Consider the following 25,611-nt stretch of genomic DNA (forward strand, 5'->3'; position numbering starts at 1 on the left):
TACCCTTTTGAAATCACACTTCCATACAGTGAGAAATGACATAAATCACTAAAAATTTAACAGTATATTCATTTCTTCGTCAAAAACCTTGATTGTGTATCTTGTAAAGTTTATCAACAGTCCTTGTTTTATTTTGCAATCTCATGTTGGCAAGTACTCCATTGCGAAGCTATGTATTACAGACTGTCAGCTGTATATGTCACGAAGCTCATAACTTTGTCTTTGATTATTTTGTGCATTTCTCATTATTTTGGTCAATTTAAGTTTTTCAGCTGTTATCTTTCCGGTCGTTCAAAAGCAGCACCAACTTCTTGTTACTCTGCTTCTATGTAATGCTTGTGCCATGGAGGTATGTTCTGATCGAAGTTCTTCTACTTCATCAGTAATAGTTTGCCTTAGGTTTATTAATGTAAATAGTAAGTATGTTAATCCTGATAAAAAAGAATGTGCTATTGTATCTGTGTGCTTAGCATTGTCCCTAACTTTTCGTCTTGTTTACATTGTCATTATATAGTAATCATATTTTGGCAACATAACTTTATAGGTTAGTGGTTCATATCTTTCTTGAACTTTGTGTAGGCTCAATATACTTATAATTCCTATATGGGGGATTATCTATACTCCTCTCCTTCGTCTATTGTAACATGATACACATGTGCTACAACCTTACCTTTAATTTTAACTGCATTAATGTTCAAAATAATTATTATAAAGCTGAACTGGAATATAGATTTTATAAAACTAGAAATTATACTTACTTTTATTAGTACTCTTTCTCCTATTAGGTGGGGAAGTAGATCCAAAACTACTACCAACCAATTGGGATGGTGGTCAAAGTAGTACATCAGTTGAACGAACAAGAAATGATTGAATAGAAATGAAATCAAACACCATGCCATTGTTATCCAGACTGCTACGATCAACAAGAAGAAAAGAATCTTCTTTTTCAGCTATCCAATTATTGTTAGAATCAATATGGTCTGCCAAGATTGGATCAATGTTCTGCATCTTCTTTCTTGCCGCTTCATGTTATACATAATATAGATTAGAGCATTCTAACTTTTCTTGTTGTAGTCACTCCTATTTTCCGTATGGATCTATCATTGACAGATGTAAGCAATTTCAGAGACTAAGGAAAAATAAAAACTAGATTCCGAAACTTATGCACTTCTACCAATCCCTTAGAAGGCCTAAATATACCATAAACAACTAAAGATTTCCACCATTGTAAGAGTCAAAGGAACATGTTTTTAACTCATCTTCCCATCATCCATTCAGACATAAACAAGATTAATGAGAACAAAATGAACATATGCAATTATAGAGCATTACAGTCAAAGAGAAAACACAAAGATTAACACATGCTAAGCAAGATAGCTCCATGGATTTTGGCAGCAAATTCCATTTAACAGAGGGGGTGAAGATTGATCCAAGATCATTCAAAGTCTCATTACAGAGGCATTTCATCAAATAGGGACTTGTCTTTTACCTCGTTGCCGAGCAAAAATGCCGAGTTCTTCTTCAACGGATGATGATTCACACCAACAGCTCCGACACCACAAATATCACAATCTCTCTCCTAAAATAAGAGCAGAAGAAGAAATTAACAAAGAGGGATATAGTCAAAAGGAAAAATAAGGAAAGAACAAGAAAAACCCTAGGTTAGATCTCAATTGAAAGCCCAAGCCATACCCAAATCACCACCGGAATCACAACCTTAACCCCACCGAAACCCTAACCCAAACTCAAAGCCAACCCAAATCCCCACCGAACAAAGCTGAAGAAAAAACTAAAAACCAAAAAAACCCAAACCAAAGTATATCAAAGAAGAGAGAGAATGATTGACACCAAAAAGATGATGTTTACCTTGAAAATGTTTTGCTTCAACTTCAACTCGATCAAAATCACAGATTCAAGTCTAATCCTCCATTAAAGTTGCAGAGAAAGCTTCCTTTCCAATCACTTCTAGCCACGAGAAAAACCCTATTTTTGAGAGGCTTTGAGCGTGAGCAAACAATGAAATAAGGGTGGAAAAGAACCCTATAACCCTAATCGAGAGGGCTTTGAGCATGAAGGCGGGAAAACAACTCTAATTTCGACTAACCTAATAGAGGGAAAATGAAAAATCTGGAATATGAGGGGACTTTCACGCGGGAGAGAAAAGGGAAACCTAGAGCGACTTATTTTTTTCTACTCACCGACGTTTTAGAAAAGATGCCGCTAGTTCTCATATTCAGCGACACACATGAACGTCGGTTAATATAAATGCCATTATCAAATTAATTAGCGACGTTTTATTTATAAAACGTCGGTCAATATTCACTTTTAGTGACTTTCCTAAAACGTCGGTAAATAAATAAGGCTATTTTTTGGGCAGGGTATGTTACTGGCGCGGAAATAACCCTTTCACCGTCGTTCTATTTATTAGCGTTGGTGTATATATAATATTAGGGTCATTTTTTGCGAACGTCGGTAACAGAACGTCGGTAAAAACAACTTTTCTTGTAGTGATACCACACCGAATAACTAATGCCTTGCCATTATAGTTTCAAAGTGATCTTGTCACCCCCATTATCATTGTAGTTGTCAAATTGTGGTTGTTCATCTAGAACTTTAGCTTAGACCAACTTGTCAAATTCTTCAACCAAAATTTCCTCCTCATCATTGTAATGGTTAAAATATGGTTGTTCATCTATAACATTCAATTCGACCAACTCTCCAAATTCTCCGACCAAAATTATGTATCTTCTGTTTGGGCACTTTGTCGCTAAATGATTGAAACCCAAGCACTTAAAGCACATATCAATATCATGGTAGAGCTGATTAGGATCCGTCCAATCATGAATTTCCCTTTTACCAAGCTCACCCCGCGGAGCACGATGATGAAAAGGGTTAACATCCTCCAAGATGAGACTATTGTCACCACAACTTAGAGTTTCGAAACGTGTTAAACGTTCCATAAGTTGTTGGACTTGCCTCCTTAGTTCTTCAATTTCATAGGCTTGGTTATCTTGATGAGGAGCCTCCATACGAACACCTCGACCATGTCTATAGTTGTTAACCATAGTAGACACCTCTTCACGACAAACACCAAGATCAACGAGGGCTCTGATTCCAAATTAGTGGAGTGGAAAAAAGAAAATCGCAAACCTGAGATATTCTAACCTCTTTCATCTACGATTTTTGCAAAAACGTTAGCACAAGAAGAGAGAAAGTGACAAATTGGCCAAATAGTTAAAACGTTCAAAAGTCTTTCCCTTTCTATTCTCAACCGTTCATTCATATATTTGTTTGACAAGTGCACAGATTCTTCCTTAAAAAGGACTCCTAATCACAAGTAACTACTAAAACAAAAATTAAACTTTAGATATCCTAAAATCTTTGAATACTAACTCATCCTAGCTAAAGACATGGATAAGAATAAGAAAACAAAATCCCTAAAACAAAGAAGTTTCCTAATACTAATCTTTGGCTAATGATCAGGCACAGCCTCCTTGCACGTTGTTGAAAGATGCGCCTGCATCAATAAAGATTCAAAAATTTACTATCAGCCAACAAATCTAAAAAACATGGTTGCTACTAATATCACCCACTAAAACCCACCCAAACTTAACCCTAGATTCAAGGAAATCACAAAAAAATCCCTATAGAAAGAAACACATCATCCAACCTTCAGCTAGAATCAAAGTTTCTAATGATCAACCCCATGGCTTCTTAACTTGCAACAGACACGGTTGGCAAATTGGATCTACAAAAAAAATGTAGGCTAAGCAAAGCCAAAAGTGTAGAGAGACTGAATGATGTGCAAATATAGAATCATAGGAAACAGATTGAATGGGATAAGTAACATGATGAGGCTCATGAGATGCAATAAGAGAAAACGGGAGAGGACCAAATATTACAATGACAAGAAGACTGCCTACATATCAGGGGTACTCGAATATCTTATTCTTGTAATTATTGTGGACCCCGATCTGAGAGGACCGGTGCCGAGGGACACGAGATCCCTCCTGCAATCCTCTAAGATCTCCACAACATGAAGGAGAGCTCTGCCAAGGAACACTCGAAACGGTTGCCACTCTCACAGCATAGCACGAGTGGCGATAGAAAATGAAAGAGATACATCTTGATCCAAGGATAAATCCCCGAACCAAGATGTACCTAAAATAAACTCAGAGTCGCCATCCATGGATACGGCATGGAACCAAGATAAATGCTCTGTCTGCAACGGATAACCAGAGATACAAAAGGTCCGTGCCTGATTATGAATGGGGAAGGTCCGAAGAGCACCCCCAATTCGTCCGAGTGCAAGCACTTGGTCTCTTATGCCATTTATAACTAACCTCGAAGAGTTTCGGGCGAAAATCATATGAAATGGGAACGAAATACCCCCGAGAAGACGTCGACCTAATCATGCATGTCTCGGAGATGAAAATCACCGAAATAAATGTCACCTAAGAATAACTAGGTTATGAGTGACATGCCTAATAGGTGTCTAAGTTCTGGTGGACGAACACAAGCATGCTACAGCTACAGGTATAAGTCTGTACAGGAAAGGAAATATAAAATTAACAGTTAATCATGAATAGTAAATGAAATAAGGAATAAACAAAATGCCAGGCAAATAACATAATAATGAAATAAAAACCTACGGTGTACACATAGCGCCTATTTACAATGGGGCGAATACATAGCGCCTAATATAAAATCCTAACACATCTCATCTAGAAAGCAGTAAGTGACAGATAGCAATTGCAGTAAAAGCAGTAAAGCGCTATAGTTAAGAAGGTAAACCTGCGCAATGAGCAAACATCAGTAGATGATAGTAAAGGATAATAATCAGTAACCTAATAAAGATAGAGAATTACAGCTAAGCATGTAAGAACTACAGCTAAGCAGGTAAGAGCTACAACTAAGCAAGTAGGTAAGCAAGAAAATGAACACACGCTATCATGATCCTATGCGAAAATCATCATCAATATACAAACACAAGCCCTAAAGTACTATCAACAAAACCTAAGACTCTAATGCTTCGGCCCGAGTCTTTAGATGATCCGATATTCATCCAAAGAAGCCTACGTATCCCCTCCTCCACGAGAATCAAGGCAACGTAGTTCTTCGCACATATTCTAAGTTATAATGCTTAAGACATCTAGACCTCTATCCTAGACACGACCTAAAAACCGGACTAGTTATTAAAGCTTCTTGTGCGATTATTTAAATTCCAGTGGATTGTAGATTTTAGGACACCCTATATGCCCTAACTAAATGCAGGTTAGCCCTAAGCTAATGCAGATGGTTCCTACAACTTATGTATAACTAGGCTGTGCGTCCTAAGGAAAACAATGGGATCACTATCGTATCCAAGACCTAGTCATCAGTCGGCGATGTGAATCGCCAACTGACCGGACGGAGGCGCTCCTAGCTAGGACAAACTCCTAACTCTAACACAAACACACAACAAGCACACAACAAAAGACAAACTCCTAACTCTAAAAATCCTTTTGAAAACAAGGTTTTAAAGTTGTTTGAACGATTTTTTGAAAGATTTAAAAAGTCTATTTACAAAGTTTGGCTGGACTTGGGATAAAGATCCCAAGCTGCACTACGTACCTCGTGAAAGAGGATCAAGCCAACGTAGTTTGAAACGAACTTTTCTAAATGCTCTAAAACTCAACAGTTTAAATTTTTTTAAGACTTTTGATGTTTTATTGTTGATTTGAACTGTTTTTTATATTTTTGGTGTTTTAAAAGTGTGTAACACCCTTTCAGCTAAAGGGGATCCGATAGAAGAGCCTCTATACCCACGATATCGCGGTAGAGTATTACAGAGGGAAACGGGATCCCTAAAGCCTAAGGGGAAAGAAATCAAAACGGGGGAACTAAAGTCCCAAGGAAAAGAACAATCTCGAAGAGACAAAAACAAAACTAATGAGCCCTAATCAATCTCCAAAGGAGACGATATCTAACCTGCGAGGGAAAACCCTAAACTAACGAGAGATGAAAAGCTTCTAACCATAAGGGCAAACTTCTAAATGAAAAGGGACAGACAAAAACCCTATACGAAGAACCATTAAACAATCGGTCACTAAGGAAGGGTCCTAACTGGTTAAACACTCTAAGAGGAGGGAATCCCTTATCCTGCGAAAACTCTAAGGCAGGAAGGGAAGAGATTGGCTCAAGAAACGCTCCATCGTCGCCAAACCCGACAAAGTGTTCCCAAAATCCAGAGAATCCCAAAACTCAAAAAAAAGGATCCCAAGGAACGTGCAAGAAATGATCTCGAAAGTGAAGGGAACTCCTAAACCCTATAAGAAGTAATGATCTCAAAAAAGGGGAAACCTCTAAGCCCTGTAGAAAATGATGAGATAGGAAAATGGACACGAAGGGCAAAGGGGTGGCTCAAGAAACATTCCGTCATCGCCAAACACGACAAAGTGCTCTCAAGACATGATGGAACATCGAAACTCGAAGAGGATCCCAAGGAATGTACGAAGAACAATCCCGAAAAGAAAGGAAACCCCTCAAACCCTGATAAGACCCTAAGATGGGGAAAATGATAGGAAGGGCAAGGGGTGGCTCTCGAAACGCCAATGACAATCCCGAAACACAACGCTGTGAATGTGAGCTGCCTATGTTGAAATGGCATCAACACTACTTTGTTCCCATAATTGCACTATCCTGTCCTGTCTTTTGACAATAGAAGAATTCCCAAATACCCCATTAATCACTTAAGAAGAAGCTCCCATGGACAGCTCAGGAAGAATTAAAAGGCAAGCTAACTTCACTCAAATATTAGAAAATGGGAGCATAGGTATTTGTCCACAAAACGAGACGTGTTAGGGAGATGATGCTGCTGCACCCATGATCTAATATTTGTACAAACTCACCATGCCTTTTAGTATTCACAGAACTATCAGGAAAATTGTTATTACAATGAAGGTAACCTCTCATAGGCAAACTGAAGAGGCAATATCAACACTATCATGTTTCAACAGTTTAATTCAAACATCTCACCTCCTAATATTCAAGGATCCTTTATGATATGGTTAAAATTGCCAAAAGAGTTTCATAAACTGAGAGATAGAGGCAAGATGGGGTCACGCAATTATTGAAATCTGAGCGTGCTGATGCTATTTCCCATAAGAAATAGAAGAGAGCTCTCTTTCAGCCTAATGATATTGCTACAGCCATGCTTCGAGGCCACAACATTATAAGCCTTTGAAAGGTAACAGGGCCATGCAGCAAATCCAAGTGAAAAGATGGTTCTTCGATTGACCTCCTTGAAAGAAGAGCTGCCCAAAAGGACAAAGACTTTGCACCAACACTTCGCATGTGTGTAGCACAGATCTAACGGACAACATGAGTATATGAAGCCACGGAAAAGCATGTACGCGAGTACAAATCCGACAGAATCAAACATGTAAACTGATACACGCTAATTTAAATCAAGAATAGAACATGTACATAGAAGTCGAGCTTGATGAATTGAATAGCCAAGATATAACATGAGAGAAATCTTGCTAAACAGAGACTATATTGAGGCAGGGAACCACACAGCACTAGCACATATTCACATTCATAAAACAATCAATAGAGAAGAACAGAGGAACATGGCTTGGTGTAAGCCCAATGGTTTTTACCTTGGCATTCCCATCTTGTTTTGATGATTCCAATACACAAGTGATCTTTTATCACTAATGTGTTTGATTGTCTAAGTTGTAGATTATGATAAAGTAAGATCAAGGATGCTTGGATTGAAGGCCAAGAAGCTCACATTGGACCACTAATTGGAAGGCCAAAGTCATCAAGCAAGAAGTCATGAAGACTTGAAGACATGAAGAAATTCATATTGAAGACCATTTTTTGTCTTTTAGAATGTAATTGATCCAAACCTAGATCAGGCTTTTAGAGGCATAATTAAGTTAATCTCACACACCCTAAATAAACAAGTGATTGTATTTGTGGAGTTCCAACACCTTGGAACCCTCATAGCAATCCCATCTTGGTTGAGAATTGGAAGCCCAAAACAGAATTGAAAATCTGCTCTGCATAGGCTTCTCGGAACTCCGAGAGTTTTTCTCGGAACTCCGAGAAATGGTCCAGTAGACATTTTTCATCTTCTGTTTGAATTCTCGGAACTCCGAGATTTTTCTCGGAACTCCGAGAATTCTCGGAACTCCGAGAATTATTCTCGGAACTCCGAGAACACTAATAACGGCTAGATTTATATCCGTTGGTATTTTTCCAGGAATTATAACAATGCCATTGAACGGTCATATTTTGGTTTTCCTATATATATGGGCATTCCAAACTTTACAATCATCAATCCTAACACTCTTAAACTTCATTTGAATATCCAAGAGTGAATCAAGCTTCAATTGTGCCTCTCATCACCAACTCTAGGATTTGGATCATAGGCTCTCAATTGTACATCTTTTGTAACCCTTGTAAAGGGATTTTTTAGTTCTTTCTTTCATCTTTCAAGATTTGTATTCGGGCTAGTATTCGGAGAAGCGGAGCCCTTTTTCTCCGTGGTGAGGATTGCCACCAAGGTTAAAGCAATTGTAATTGGCACTGATCTTCGCCAAGGTTAAGAAGATCAAATAGTGAAGCCATCAACGGGTTTGGTTGGTGGAGTGGAGTAGGCCTCGGGTTTGAGGACCGAACCACTTTAAATCTCGGGTGCACTCTTTCTATCTTCTTGCTCTTTATATTTTGCATTGCACCATTAGATTTAACTTGTATGCTTAAATATTGTTTTTGATCTCTTAATCGGTTTAAGGTTTTCAAATTGGTAAATTCTAGTTTTCTTAAACAACCGTATTCTCCCTCCTCATAGTTGCCATTCTAGTATAACTTGGGACCCCCCTACATCAGATTTTCACTTGGCATCAGAGCCTTGGCTCTTAAAAGATTTTAAAATTTTTGTAAAAGTTATTTCAAAATCTAACTAGGGAAAGATTTTATTTGGCAACTTCTAATTGTGAAATAGCACACCAAATTGGAACCGGACTTCCGGAAGGCCATTCCACAACTAGACCTCATTTCTTCAATGGGTCAAACTATGGACATTGGAAAACAAGGATGCGCATCTATCTTCTTTCAATAGATGTGGAACTTTGGTACATTGTTGAAAATGGATACAATGTACCTTCCAAACCATTTGAAGAATGGAATGTGGTAGAGAAAAGGCAAGCTAATTTGAACTACAAAGCAATAAATTCTTTGTTTTGTGCCTTAGCTACCGAGGAGTACAATCGAGTTGCTCTTTTTTATTCCGCCAAGACTATTTGGGATACCCTTGCGACTACCCATGAGGGAACATCACAAGTCAAGGATTCCAAAATAAACTTGTTAAAGAGCAAGTATGAAATGTTTAGAATGAGTCCAAATGAGAGTATTTCGGAAATGTATACTCGTTTTTCTATTATTTCTAACGAACTAGCTAATCTTGGTAAATCTTATCCTACTGATGAGCTTGTAAGTAAGTTGCTTAGGTCTCTTCCTCCACATTGGGATCCAAAGGTCACCGCGATTCAAGAATCAAAGAATCTCAAGACGCTAACCATAGAGGAGCTTGTAGGATCTCTCATCACCCATGAGATGCTCCTTACTAGCCGACAAGAGGAAAAGAAGCCAAAGGAGAAGGAGAGGGAATTTAGATCCCTAGCACTCAAGGCTTCCAAGAAAGACTCATCAAGTGAAGCGGATAGTGACGAAGAAGAAGCTCTAAGGAGATTCAAGAGCTTATGGAGAAAGAAGCATAAGAAGGAAAAGAAGAAGAAAGAAGAAAGTGAAGTTGAAGGTGAACTTCGGTGTTACAATTGTAGGAAGGTGGGACACAAACGACCGGATTGTCCCCTTCTCAAATCAACTTCCTCTAAGTACAAGGGTAAGAAGGATTGGAAGAAGCATAAGGCTCTTGCCGCCGGTTGGGATGCGTTAAGCACATCGGGTAAAAGCTCAAGAGAAGGGGAAGAAAATAAAAAAAGATGATCTTTGCTTCATGACATTATCCCATGAAGATGAGGTAAACTCTAACTCATCTTGTAAATCATCAAGTAGCGATAGTGAAAAAATATCTTATGATGAATTGTGTAACACTTTGCACTCCCAAATTTCCAAAAACAAAGTTCTTAAAAAATCCATTTTAAAGTTAGAAAAAGAACTTGAATTTTTGAAAATTGATTTATCTTCTTCCATATCTCAAGAACAAGTTAATCTTGCAAATCATAAACTTGAGATTGATACCCTTAAGGGTAGTTTGGATGAGAAAACTTGCCAACTTTTAAAACTTCAAAATATGGCAAGCTCTTCCAATTCTTATGAAGATGAAAGAAATGAGCTTTTAGTTCAAACATCCCATCTTCATAATGAAAATGAGAGACTTAGATTATGTTTACATGGATTTCTAAATGGAAATAAAATTATTGACATAATCCTTAGTAAAACTAGTCTTAGCCCTCAACATGCTTATCATGATAGGACTAGTGTATCTAACCCTCTCGTTAGATGCCATTTTTGTGGAATGAATGGTCATTACCAATTCCAATGTGCATCCAAGAGTAGGACTAGATGTGGGACCAAGAAATCTTGGGTTCCCAAAACCCCCATATGATTTTATCCATATTGTGTAGATTAGGGGTTTTTGAACTTAAAATTGAATATATTTCATATGTATGGTTTGTGATAACCCCTCTTGTATTGTAAAATTATTTTAACTAGGGGGAGTTAAAATTGAATTTTTCTTTGAAAAAAGGGGGAGCTTTAAAATTGTAAATTTTAAACCCTTTGTTTTTCTTACCCCTTCTTTTTGTTGATGACAAAGGGGGAGAAGAATCTAGAGAAAAGTCTTTAGAGTAAGAAAAATGTGAAAAGAGTATATGCCTTGATTTGTAAATCTCTTGTGCTTGTCATCATCAAAAAGGGGGAGATTGTAAGCCCAATGGTTTTTACCTTGGCATTCCCATCTTGTTTTGATGATTCCAATACACAAGTGATCTTTTATCACTAATGTGTTTGATTGTCTAAGTTGTAGATTATGATAAAGTAAGATCAAGGATGCTTGGATTGAAGGCCAAGAAGCTCACATTGGACCACTAATTGGAAGGCCAAAGTCATCAAGCAAGAAGTCATGAAGACTTGAGACATGAAGAAATTCATATTGAAGACCATTTTTTGTCTTTTAGAATGTAATTGATCCAAACCTAGATCAGGCTTTTAGAAGCATAATTAAGTTAATCTCACACACCCTAAATAAACAAGTGATTGTATTTGTGGAATTCCAACACCTTGGAACCCTCATAGCAATCCCATCTTGGTTGAGAATTGGAAGCCCAAAACAGAATTGAAAATCTGCTCTGCTTAGGCTTCTCGGAACTCCGAGAGTTTTTCTCGGAACTCCGAGAATTCTCGGAACTCCGAGAATTATTCTCGGAACTCCGAGAAATGTTCCAGTAGACATTTTTCATCTTCTGTTTGAATTCCCGGAACTCCGAGATTTTTCTCGGAACTCCGAGAATTATTCTCGGAACTCCGAGAACACTAATAACGGCTAGATTTATATCCGTTGGTGTTTTTCCAGGAATTACAACAATGCCATTGAACGGTCATATTTTGGTTTTCCTATATATATGGGCATTCCAAACTTTACAATCATCAATCCTAACACTCTTAAACTTCATTTGAATATCCAAGAGTGAATCAAGCTTCAATTGTGCCTCTCATCACCAACTCTAGGATTTGGATCATAGGCTCTCAATTGTACATCTTTTGTAACCCTTGTAAAGGGATTTTTTAGTTCTTTCTTTCATCTTTCAAGATTTGTATTCGGGCTAGTATTCGGAGAAGCGGAGCCCTTTTTCTCCGTGGTGAGGATTGCCACCAAGGTTAAAGCAATTGTAATTGGCACCGATCTTCGCCAAGGTTAAGAAGATCAAATAGTGAAGCCATCAACGGGTTTGGTTGGTGGAGTGGAGTAGGCCTCGGGTTTGAGGACCGAACCACTTTAAATCTCGGGTGCACTCTTTCTATCTTCTTGCTCTTTATATTTTGCATTGCACCATTAGATTTAACTTGTATGCTTAAATATTGTTTTTGATCTCTTAATCGGTTTAAGGTTTTCAAATTGGTAAATTCTAGTTTTCTTAAACAACCGTATTCTCCCTCCTCATAGTTGCCATTCTAGTATAACTTGGGACCCCCCTACATCGGATTTTCACTTGGCATGACTGTTATGGTTTTCAATCAAAAACACCAAAAGAACGTAGCTCAAAGAGATAAATGCATCTGTTCTGCTTCCAAAATCTCAAAGAGATCAAGTTAAAAGAATTGTAGTAGGATGCCATTGACAAAAATCATGAGTGAAATTGGGATAGATTCATTTCTATTCACCACGACATTAAACCATTTCGAACTAAATCAGCAAATTGGTCTTGAATCACAAAGCTCATCTAGAAATTCACCAAGATAGCCTAATTTCAAAAATTCACCGGGGTAAAACACTACTGAAAATTGGAGAGGGTTACCTGACTCAGAGGTAGAGAGTTATGATGGCTAAAGGTCTTCCAGTGTACTAATGTCAGCGAGATTGCGGTATGCGTTGGAAGAGAAGATGGCGATCTCCCAATGAATATGGCGAATGAGGGGATCTGATGACCAGCAAATGGGCCTACTAGCTGGAGATAAGGGGAGGCTGGATAAAATGGTAGTAAGAGCTTGAGGGTGATAAAAAAAATAATAAAAAAAAAAAAATGGTGAAAGTACGGCTGCTGTGGTGATGGAGGAGGTGAAAATTAAGGAGGTGGAGATGGGCTTGGTGGTGTAGAGGCCGGAATCCATGGAGATGCTGGTCGGAGGTGAAGAATTGAGATGATCGGAGATGATGGTGGAAATGGGCAAAGGCCGGCCGGAGATGTGGTTCGCCAGAGGGAAGAATGGGGTTTTGGGATGGTTTTTTCTTGAAGTGATTGGAGGATAAGAAGAGTATGGGTGTTGGAGAAGAGGGTTTTGATGGAATCCAGGGAGATGGGTTTGGTGATGGATCAAAAAGGGGTTTGGGGAGAAATATGGGGGAGATGATCGGCTTGGGGATGGAAGAGGGTTTTGATGTGGGTTTGCAGAGGGGTGGTAAAGATGGGGGTATTGTAGCCGGTGGTGGCGATGGTGGTGGGATTGGAGGCTGAGGAAATGATTTAGATGGGAGATGATGGAGAGATGGAGGGAACGGTGGTTTAGAAGGTGGCTGGTCGGAAAAGTAGGTTTGGAAGATGAAGGTGTGGTAGAAGGAGGTGGGGATGGGATTCGCCGGAGCTCCGGCTAAATGACTGGAGAAGAAGGAGACTCTCTCTCTGCAAGTTTCTCTCCCCTTTCTCCTCTTTTTTTTTTTGTTTTTTTTTGCAAAAATGAGACCGATGGCTGGTCCGTGGAGGTGAAGGGTTGAAGGAAGATGATAATGGTGGAGATGGTGTCGGCGGCGAGGTGTAGCCGTGGGGGAGAAAATGGTGGCCAGCCACCAAAAACCCTCATCCCTCCTCTCTCTGTGTAAAAAATATGAAATGAGACCCCCCTCTCTCCAAACCCTAATTCGCTGGGTTTATATAAAAAAAAGGGAGTGATATATTAAACCCCTTTTCTCCCTCGAACAGTCCCCTCCAAGGCATTTCTCACTATTTTTTTATATTAACATGGGTGGTCAAAGTAGAAAACAGGGCAAAAATTCACTCACCTATACATGATTCCTAACCCTCTGATCTGATCTAATGGCCACCAAAGATTGCTTGTGAAGGAAGCAACATAAAATTGCCAAGAGTGCCCTCTTTTACATGGGAAATGACGTATTTCACCCCCCCTTCTGAACTTGCACCACGACACTGTCGTAGCTCGTTCGCTAGGTGAACGTGCTCGGATCTTGATGAAATTTGACAGGGACCTTGGCAGGACCCTAAGCTAGCCTAGGGTGTAATTTGGGGTCCTAACACACTGATTTGAAAAAGTTATGCACAAAAAATGGAGGTATAGGGCATGGTCAAAATGGGGTTGCGTTCTAGTCACCAAGATCTTGAGGGATCTGACTAAGAAGAAATCGGATCATAGAAACTTCTGGTTTTTTCACTCGAAAGATCTCTAATTGCCAGAAAGAACCCAAAAACCATCTGTTCGCCTCTGTTTGGAACTTTCTTTGCCAACAACGGGTCACCTATGGAGGCACATGTTAGTCGCCCTGATCCTGAGTGGATCCGACTAAGAGAGATCGGATAACAGAAACTTCTGATCTTTCTCCCGAAAGAGCCCTAATTGCTAGAAAAGGCTGAAAACCATCCATTCACCCTCATTTGGGACCCTCCTTGCAAAACCAGGTTGTGTATAGGGCCACATATTAGTCTCACTTATCCTCTGCGGATCCGACTAAAGTGAATCAGATAAACATAGATTCCTGGTTTTTCTCAAAAGAACCCTAAACTGCCAGAAAGAGACCAAAAATCATCAATTCACCTTCCTTTAGAGCCGTCTTTACCAAAACCAGGTCGTTTATAGGGCCACATATTAGTCGCACTTATCCTGAGCGAATCTGACTAAAGAGAATCGAAAAAATAGAGATTTTTGGTTTCTCTCAAAAAAACCCTAAAAACCCAAAAAATAGCACGTAAACCACTTATCCACTTTCATTTAGAATTTTCTTTACCAATACCAGGTCATCCACGGGATCACATGCTAGTCATCCTAATCTTGAGCGGATCCGACAAGGAGAGATAGGATAACAGAAACTTCCAATCTCTCTCCCGAAAGAGTCCTAATTGCCAGAAAAAGCTCAAACCACTCATCCGCTTGTCGGAACCCTGCCTTAGCAAAGCTGGTGCATTTTTGGGGCCCCACGGCTAGTCTAAGCTTGATCCCAGAGATCCGACTAAGAAACTGGGCGATTTCCAGTTTCTACAGGAAAAAAACCCTAGAGTCATCGAAAGTCTTCGGAAACCACTTAAATCACCGAAAACCCCTTTTCTGTCTGCCAAAACCCTATCTTATCAAAGCCAATTGCATTTCTGGGACCCCAGGGCTAGTCGATTCTTGATCCCAGAGATCCGACTAAGAAACCGGACAATTTCCAGTTTTTCAAAAAAAAAACCCTAGAATCGTCGGAAACCTTCAGAAACCACCCGAAATCACTTTTACGAGTACTAGAACCTTATTTTTCTAAAGCCAGGTCATCCATGGGGCCTTAGGGTTAGTCAAATCTTCATTCCCAGAAGATTGGTTAAGAAAACAGATAACATAAACATTTGTTTCCCCCGAAAAACCCTAAACCGGAAATTGGGACTAATCAGAGACCCCTGTGGCATAGCCCAATCGAGCCATTGATTTGGGCCCCTATAGACACCCCATTTTTACAAGTTGAACTAATGATAGACTATTGCGATGATGCATCCTAATTATGATACCGCGCGCTGCTTTTGAAGGAAAAGGTTTTTAAAAGGTTTTAGAAAAAGTTTTGAAACCTTGAAGTCTATTTACAAAGTTAAAAATCTTGGACAACGGTTGTTTGTCCAGAACAAGGTTAAACCCAATAACCTCCATTTGGAACTCCTTTGGCCAAATGCAGGTTACTAACGGGGTTGCGTGCTAGTCAATCTAATCCTGAGCGGATCCGACTAAGAAAAATCGAATAGAAGAAACTTCGATTTTTTTCTCCCGAAAGAGCCCTAATTGCCAGAAAGAGCTCAAAAACAACCTGTTTGACTTCATCTCAAACTTTATTTGCCAACAACAGGTCACCTACGGGGCCACATTCTAGTTGCCTTGATCCCAAGCGGAACTGACTAAGAGAGATGGGATAACAGAAACTTTCGGTCTCTCCCAAAAGAGCCTCTAAGGTGCCCTTCATTCTACTTACCCTTATGCCTATGAAGACCAAAATTCCATCTTAAAATGATCTAAAATTAATGTGCTCAGCATCAGTTTTAGCATAATTTTACTTTTTAATATGAAAAAGAAAAAAATGCAAATTCATACAAAATGAGATGAAATCCGTACATTCAAACAAATGATCTCTTCTATTACTAGCGAGCACATAGTGACTACTTAAAACATCCAATTTCACAAATCACTGTAAAATATATATATATATATATATATATATATATATATATATAACAGATATCATGAGGAAGATTATTACCTGAGAACATAGATGACTAACTTGGATCAAATGCTCAGTATTGCAAAATTCTTCTAATTTCACCTTCTATGAGTGTTCTGCTATAGAATTTTGAAGTGATAATGGTGATGGGAATGAATAACTTCGCCGGATTTTGAGAATGTAAATGACTAGATCTCTCTCTTCATATTTTCTTCAAATTTTAGACCAAAGAACCCCCTGTTTATTTCAACAAAATCTTCTCTCTTTCAACCACTTTCAATCTCTTAAAACTCACAAATGCCTTCTAAAATCTATCAGCTCTCTCCCTCTTGGATCTAGGGTTAAAACTGGTAAAGAGCTTGGATTCAAGACTTTTAGCTTTGGATCTTGAATTTCTGAAACGGAGATGAAATGCCGACGGCAATCGATCGGCCCGCAGAAAAAATGATGACCGACGGCCACTCTCACTCTCTTGCTTAGAAATCTGTAAATGTGAGATTGCCGGAGAAGATGATGATAGCAAACGGATCTGATGGAAAACACATCGGAATCTGAGAAATTCTGTTCGGAGAATGGGCTAGGGTTCTCAGGTTTTTCTATATTTAAAAAAAAAAGAGGTTCGAGGTTGAAGAAGGTGCAAATAGTGGATGGATCTTGTAGTGGTGATGATGATGACCGGCCGGAGAATGAAATCCCGTCGGAGAAGATGGATTTTGACCGGAGAAAAAGGTAGAAATGGGTTTTGGATTTACACATACAAGATTTTTAGAGGGAATGAAAAAATTAGTGCAATGGAAAAGAAGGACCTGAAATAGTAGATGTTGAGGAAGAGGTTGAACGGTCAGATCTCCAGCGAGATCTCCGAAGAAGATGATCGGAGATCTACTCGTTCTCTCTCTCTCTCTCTCTCTCTCTCTCTCTCTCTCTCTCTGTTTTTCCTCTCGATCTTCAAAAATGAGGCTTTGAATGAGTATTTAAAGGCATTATTGGGGATTGATATTTGCACTATCAGTTGATGAGCGCACCATTGGGCGGAAAATTTGATAAGCGCACATTGAAATCGTGTCTTATTCGAAATCTGTTCTGCACCGTTCCAGGATAATTCACCCCCCTTTTCTGGTTTACACTATGATTCTCTCTCAGCTCGTTCGCTAGGCAAACGCGCTCGGATTCTGATGAAATTTTGCATGGACCTTGGTGAGACTCTAAGATAGCTTAGGGTGAAATTTGGGATGCTAACTCATTGATTTGGTTGGGTTTTTGTTCAAACATGGGAGGCTCAGGGCACAGTCAAAATGGGGTGTCTACAGATGCCCCTCTTTGGCAGAGCGTGCTTGTCACGCGAATGTCAAAGCTGAACAGACAATACATTTTGACTGGCCCAAGAAAGAAGCAAATCAAATTTTGATTTTTGTTTTTGAAAATGATATTCACAAAGATAACATGGTGAAATAGCCTTTCACCGGACTCTGACTCTGCAAACGCTGGTGAGATAGCCTCTCTCCAACTCGTAACTCAACAATTGATATATGGGCGAGATAGCCTCTCTTGCAAAATATTAAATGATAGATTTGATTATAAATGATCTTGAAATTTGGAGAAAAAAAAAGGATTTGAATGCCGTGTAGAAACGGACTTGAATGCCGCGTGGAAACGGACTTTGAATGCCGTGTGAAAACGGACTTTCAATGCCATGTGAAAACGGACTTGAATGCCGCGTGAAAACGGACTTGAATGCCGTATGGAAACGGACTTTGAATGCCGTGCGAAAACGGACTTTCAATGCCGTGCGAAAACGGACTTTCATTGCCGTGTGAAAACGGACTTTGAATGCCATGTGAAAATGGACTTGAATGCCGTGTGAAAACGAACTTGAATGACTTGAATGCCGTGTGAAAACGGACTTTGAATGACTTGAATGCCGTGTGCAAACGGACTTAGAATGCCATGTGAAAATGGACTTGGAATGCCGTGTGAAAACGGACTTGAATGACTTGAATGCCGTGTGAAAACGGACTTAGAATGCCATGTGAAAATGGACTTGGAATGCCGTGTGAAAACTGACTTGAATGACTTGAATGTCGTGTGAAAACGGACTTAGAATGCCATGTGAAAATGGACTTAGAATGTCGTGTGAAAATGGACTTGAATGACTTGAATACCGTGTGAAAATGGACTTAGAATGCCATGTGAAAATGGACTTGGAATGCCGTGTGAAAATGGACTCTGAATGACTTGAATGCAGTGTGAAAACGGACTTAGAATGCCATGTGAAAATGGACTTCGAATGACTTGAATGCCGTGAGAAAACGGACTTAGAATGCCATGTGAAAATGGACTTGGAATGCCGTGTGAAAATGGACTTGGAATGCCGTGTGAAAACGGACTTAGAATGCCATGTGAAAATGGACTTGGAATTGTAGACACCCCATTTTGACAAGGCCCTAAAGTCCCCAAAATTGAATATCCAATAGAATTCCCGAATTTCGAGTCCCCAGATGCCCCGAAATTAATCTCGAAATTCCTGAGGGGTGGCCCCAAAGAGGTTGTTAGTATTCTCGAGAATCCCCCTGCAAAATTTCAGGGCAATCGGGCGAAAAGTGGAGAACAAGACGGGCGAGTGTGTGCCATCATCAAAACTGGCTGTGCTCATGTCATTCCCCTCGTTCGATGCAAAATGAGGGTGCGCCCATGTCGGCCCATTGGTCAATCGGTGTAAAAATTTGGAACAGGTTAGCGCGGCTATCGAAGCAGGGTAGTATTGGTGCTATCTCTCTTTATTACGAAAGAGGGGGTTGAAAACAACCAAGTGAGGGTGCTCATTGATGGAAATAAAAGCAAGTAGGGCATAATGGCAATAGGGTAAAATCACCTTGTCCTAGGGGTATTTTAATAAAATGAGTGTTCCTTCCTTTACAAGCCACAAGCATAGCCATTGGATCAAGGAGATGAGGTGTAGGGTTTAGATTAGTTAGAACACTTTAGGGTTTTAGGGTTTCTAAAATGGAGTGTTTGTGGAGGGAGTAGATCAAGGGTGGAGATCACCCAAGGAAAGGAAGATACCACATAGATGACTAGGATTAGACTTAGGGTTTTAACCCTAAATATAAAACAAAGGGGAGTTCTTGCATGAGGGAGGGAGAACTCATCCATTTTGAAAGGAAAAACAAAAAAAAAAAAGAAGAGGGGAGGAGCTGCTGCCACAACCTCCACCACCACCTCTCCCAACTCCGGCCATCTTCCACCTTCCTCCCCAAACCTCTACAACCACCTAGCCTCCATCAGCAAAACCCATTTCAAAAAAAAGAAAAAAAAAAACCGAGCACCTTCTTCTCCGGCGAGCTTGCCGGAATCCGGCGAGCTTGCCGGAATCCGGCAAGCCTACCATCGGCCCCCACCTTCCTCTTCTTCACCCTCCTCTTCACCACCACTGCCAGCCGAAATCCGGCAAGGCCGAACTCATCTCCACCCAAACCACCACCGAACTCCACCCAAACCACCACAGACCACCACCACTACCATTCTCACTCCGGCCAGCCACCATTCTTCCGACCGCCAGCCACCATCTCCACCCCAAACCCAAAACCAAAACCCATTTATACATTTCAAAAATCCGGCGCCACCACCACCGTCCTCTACCTTCATCTCCACCACCAACAGCCACCCACCACCGCACCTCCTCTGCAACCTCCACCGCAACCCACCTTCTTCTACCTCCAACCCACTCCACCGAGCCACCACCTCCATCGGCCGCGACCTCCATCATTACAACCACCACCTTCTTCACCGATTGCCACCATCTTCCCACCGGAGCCACCTCTGCAACTCCTCCACCCCAAACCCTTTTCGAAAGAAAAATAAAAGAAAAACCCATTCACCGCCACCTCCATTGACACCAATCGCCACCACCTTCCCACCGTCGGCCACCACCCCCCATTCTCTCCTCCACCCCCACCGGCCACGACCCCCATCTCTAACCCCCACCAATCCCCAACCCAAATCCCCCATTAAAACCCAAACAACCCAAACCCATTTCCGAAAAAACCGCCAACCGCCACCTCCCACACCACCAATAGCCACCCAAACCCTCCGAAAATCCTCCACCATGCCCAACCTCCATTAAACCACCACCCCCACCAAGCTTCTCCACCGCCACCCCCTCTTTTACCCAAAACCCAAAAAAAAACCGAGAAACAGAGGAGAGAAAAAAGAAGAAGAAGAAGAAGAAGACCCACTCCGGCCGTGCCTCCCCCCCTTTGTCTCCATCAGCCACCACCACAACCCTCCCCGTTTCCTCTCTTCCACCACCCTCGGCACCACCACCACCATTTTTATTTTCTTTATTTTTTTTTAAAAAAAAAAAAAAACCCCAAACCCAAGAATCCGACCCACCGGCCCTCCTCTCCTCCCTCATCCCCAACGGCCACCATCACTACCGGCCACCCTCTGCCCTTTTCCCCCAACCCATTTCAAAAACCCAAATTTCTTCTACCTCCCCCACAGCCGCCGCACCTCCCTCTCTGCTGTTGGCGATATTTATCAAAAAAAAAAAGAGAGAGAGAAAGAGAGAGAGAGAGAGAGAGAGAGAGAGAAAGAGAGAGAGAGGAGCTCGTTTTTTTTAATATATATATATATATATATATATATATATATATATATAAATATAATAAAAAAAAAGGGGGCATTTTCCGAAAGGGAGCTCGAGCTCCACTTTCCGGGCGCTCTCCGATCAACCCCGAGGCCCCATCTCCCCATTTCGTTGTCCGCCATCTGCTCTTCGCTTAGGTAACTCAAATATCTCATCTATTCATTTATTTTGTGTTTATTTATTTATTTATTCTATTATTTTTGTCTCTCTAATATTGCATTGCACCTGTGATGATTGGTTTGGCTTGCCTGCTTTGGTTTTGGTTCTAATAAATATGCCATGAGAAAGATTAGATAAGGATGAGTGAATATTCTTGGAAATGGATTTTGTGATAAGGCCAGTCTTTGAAAAAGGTTTTGTATGGAGTTATAATGCCAGTTTTCTTCATTTAGATTTAACATTACTCCTGCAATTTCATCTATTTTATCAAGTCCTTATTCCCTTATAGGTTAGCACTGGCTTGTCTGGTGTACAAGTTGCATATTCATGTACCTGAAAGATTGTGTAGAATTACTAGGCTTTTGGGTAACTGTCTCCTGAGAGAGTGATTTCAAAGGGGCTGGTATCCTGATTAGGTCCATAGCGCAGCCTTGTGGTCGCTTAATGATATGAATTCAAAGGTGCATGTGATAACGGTGGTATCAAAAATAGCAACTGCCATGATACTGAAATTTGCATGAACTGACTTGTTGCATTGGCATTTAATTAATCTTTTCCAATTATTTGGCAAATGCTCGGTGGAGTGATGGAAATATTATAACTGATTAGAGCATCCCTCAGGTAATTAAACAGTCAGGATAGGTAAAATATCCTTCATTTCATCCTTGCATTGGCATCTCCTTGTCTTAGGATCCCTTTGACCTTCATCTATAACTCTAATTCTATTGCCCTATGCCGAGGCGTTAATCATTCCTTAAGATTTACCCTGCTTCCAGCATTATCCCCCAGAGTGTTCCGTTTCCTTCTTCGAGTCTTAGAATTCAGCTGATTCCAAGAAGTTTCCGTCGATTCGGCAATGACGGAATGCTTCTTGAGCCAACCCCTTCCCTTCCTGCCTTAGAGTTTTCGCAGGTTAAGGGATTTCTTCCTTTTTAGAGTCTGTCATAGAGAGTTTAGGAGTCTGTCCTTCCATCTTTCAGAGTCAGTCTTCAGCATAGAAGTCAGTCCTTCAGCCTTTCAGGAGTCTGTCCTATCATCATGGGGGTTAAGATTCTGTCCATCCTCTCATCAATTCAAGCGATTTTTATCCGCTCTTGCAAGGTATAGGATGCTGTCCAACCCTTGCAGAGTCGTGTTTCTGTCATTTTCCCCGCAAAGCATAGGATGCTGTCCGACCTTTGCGGGATATCAGGAGTCTGTTGTACCCTTATGATAATAGAGTTGTGTCCTCTCGTGTCAAAAATTCCAAAAAAAAAAAAAACATTTTTAAAATACTTGAAAATTCAAAAACATCTAAGAATCAAAAATCTCAAAATCTCGAGTCATTAGGAGTAGTCAAGTCCGAACTACGGATGGCTTGATCCCTAGCTGAGGGGTACGTAGGCAGCTCAGGCGTGCTGCTGGCATCCTGAGTCCAGTCACCCTTTCACCACTTTTTTTTTAAATCACCATTTTTGTAAATATTTCCACAACTTCACAACTTTCACAAATTTCAAAAACTTCCATAAGCTTTCAAATCTTCCCAAAATACAAAAATTCTTCAAAATAACCTTGCAAACAATTTTCAAAAGATCTTCCCATAGAGTTAGGAGTCTGTCCTAGGCGTTTGGGGTGTCTTAAAGTTAGGAGTCTGTCCTGATCTTGTGGATTTGTCATGCCTGGTCGTGTGAGTGTCCCTAGAGTTAGGAGGCCTCAGGTCGTGGTCGGTTAGACACTTAGTCGAGCCGATGACTAGATTAGAATGCGCTTAGATAGCCCATGGTTTTCCTTAAGACGCACAGCCTAGTCGCACATAGGGTGTAGGGTCCACTTGCATTAGTTAGGGCATATAGGGAGTCCTAAAAATTACCATTCACTTGAACTTAAGTAATGGCGCAAGAAGCTTTAAAAACTAGTCAGGTCTAGTTGATCGAGTCTAGGATAGCGGTCCTAGAAGGTTAGGCATTGTAGTTTAGCACAGGTCGCCGAACTACGTTGGCTCTGATTCTTCCCGAGGCCGGGATACGTAGTGCAGCTAAGATGGATGGCCATCTTGGTCCGAGTCAATTATCACCTTAGAGTTTAGGGTGTGTCGTGTCGAGTCATTGGTTGTGCTGTATGTTTTGCTGTGTTTTCTTACTTTCATGTACAGATCCTATACCTTTAGATGTAGCATGCATGTGTGTGCCCACCAGAACGTAGACACCAAATAGGCATGGCACTCATAATCTAGCTATTCTTAGGTGACATCTTTCATTTCCTTTTTGTGCTTCTTATTCATCTCCGAGACATGCATGATTAGATAGACGTTATCTCGGGGATATTCGTTCCCATTTCGCGTGATTTTTGCCCAAAACTCTTCAAAGTTAATAATAAATGGCATAAGAGACCAGGTGCTCGCACTTGGGCGAATCGGGGGCGCCTAATCCCTTCCCCATTCGTCATCAGGCACGGACCTTTTATATCTCTGGTTATCTGTTGCGACAGAGCACAGCATGGGATCCAGGGCCCACTTCCTTGGATGGCGACTCTCTCTTTGTTTAAGGTGCGTCTCGAATCCGGGCTAGTCCCCGAATCGAGAGGTATCTCACTTCACATCGCCGCTCATGCTGTGAGGGGCACTCTTTCGAGAGTTCCTTGGCGGAGCTCTCCTTCACGTGGATGATCCCGAGACTCGCGTGGGGGCACGTCCCCCCGCCTCTCTCGGATCGGGTTCCACAGGAATGCCGTGTGAAAACAGACTTGAATGACTTGAATGCCGTGTGAAAACAGATTTAGAATGCCATGTGAAAATGGACTTGGAATGCCGTGTGAAAACGAACTTGAATGACTTGAATGCTGTGTGAAAACGGACTTAGAATGCCATGTGAAAATGGACTTGGAATGCCGTGTGAAAATGGACTTTGAATGACTTGAATGCTGTGTGAAAACGGACTTAGAATGCCATGTGAAAATTGACTTGGAATGCCGTGTGAAAACGGACTTGAATGACTTGAATGCCGTGTGGAAACGGACTTAGAATGCCATGTGAAAATGGACTTGGAATGCCGTGTGAAAATGGACTTAGAATGCCATGTGAAAATGGACTTGGAATGCCGTGTGAAAATGGACTTTGAATGACTTGAATGCCGTGTGAAAACGGACTTAGAATGCCATGAAAGGCGAAGTGAGGACGGATGCTGTAGAAAGCAAAGGTTGGATGATTAAAGAAACCGAATTGGATTCAAAATCAAAAAAAGATTTTGACTGACTTAAAAGGGGGATTGATTGATCATCTCTTGCCGAGAGAAATTGGGAGTACGAGTTCCTTGCTGAGGATGAAACACAAATAACTTGACAGGGGTTTTCGAGTTTTGACCTTTTTTAACCGGTAAAAAGTATTATGCTAAGGTTTGAAGATTGTGGGAACAAATTTTAGACTCCGCTGGAAAATTAATTTTCTTTGAAAATTGACTCTTTTAGAAAGAGTCTTTCAGAAAGAGGGCTCATTTGAAGAGTTCAGAGATTTGGCTTAAGACATTCTTGTATCTCTCTTATCTCAACTTGTTATAAACATTGGCACTGATTGCCTTTGTGCGTTCGATATCTTTTATGACGCAAGTCATAAAAGATGGTGTATTGTACTTCCATGACAAGAGTCCCAAGGAAAGTAGAACCAGGATAGGTAAGAAAATTTGAGTTTGCATGGGTTTTTTCTTTGGAATCAAGATAGGATGATGGCTGAGCCAGAAAAATTTCTTATTTCATTGATCATTATTTGAGGTTCACTCTTTCCACCGCCTACTGCTTGAAATTTGACATCTTCACTATGTCAGAACATGATATTTCTTGCCTTTCTCTGATACCTAAACCAGGGGTTTATTCATTTTTATCACTTAAGAATGTATACACCCATTCTTCCAGTGCCAGACGACTTGGACTTTGAAGGAAAACGAATATGAATGAGGAACAGACTTTCAACGACTCTATCAAAGAAGACGTACATTATTCGAGGGACTCGACTCACTTTTGATTCACCCTTAAACCTAATGTGTTTTTTTTTTATAGTAAAGTTAGCCACTGTCAAAATAATTTCGAAAACCATGTCAAGAAGTTCTAATTTCCTCAATCAGGATTTCTGTCATGGTTATTACCTCCTTTGGATTGCTCAGTTTTAATGCCCCTAGTTTAGAAATGAGTCAAAGTAAATCTCACTGACACTACTTGGATTCCAAGATCCTGCCCTGTGTAGTTATTGTTTCTTCATCTCTTCGAATCTCCTCTGGTAGGAACTCATGATTATTGCATTCCAGGTTTGTGGTCTAGCAAACCATTTGCCTCAGCTTTTGCCTAGAATTCTCATACTACTCAAACTTCAGAGTTCTCCATAATTGAGGAACTCCTTCCATGCTTATCAGCCCACTTTTTGTGAGAAGTCTTTGCCTCTGACTGGATTGCCTCTTCAATTTTCAACCCATCAGACCGCTACCCTCACTTTCGCATAAGCCAACTCCTTTGGTTGTTGACTTAGCAAATGTATGACTCTAGGCCGCCCTTTCGGGTTTTCAACCTAATGGGTCTCAGACTCTCGTTCTTTTCATTTCTTTCTGTTTTTGTTTCCAATTGCCTTGAACCTTTGCTCGTTTCACCAGAAGAACTTTATAGGTAGGCTCGGGTTCAAAAGGGTTAGATATCAAAAGTTCAAACG

The 25,611-nt window shown here is 40.6% G+C and overlaps 1 protein-coding gene across 1 annotated transcript in view; it reads right to left on the bottom strand.

Annotated features, from left to right (window-relative positions):
- Positions 1–3,472: 3,472 nt before the first annotated feature.
- LOC143869903 (protein FAR1-RELATED SEQUENCE 5-like) overlaps positions 3,473–25,611 on the bottom strand; it is a 32,475-nt gene continuing 10,336 nt past the window's right edge. The window contains exon 2 of the mRNA XM_077376461.1: positions 3,473–3,517. Coding sequence (XP_077232576.1) covers positions 3,473–3,517 — 45 coding nt within the window. The remainder of the gene's footprint in view (positions 3,518–25,611) is intronic.

Source organism: Tasmannia lanceolata, unplaced genomic scaffold, assembly GCF_043159265.1.
Source record: "Tasmannia lanceolata isolate RefF3 unplaced genomic scaffold, GAP_Taslan_0.1 ptg000003l, whole genome shotgun sequence".
Lineage (NCBI taxonomy): Eukaryota > Viridiplantae > Streptophyta > Magnoliopsida > Canellales > Winteraceae > Tasmannia > Tasmannia lanceolata.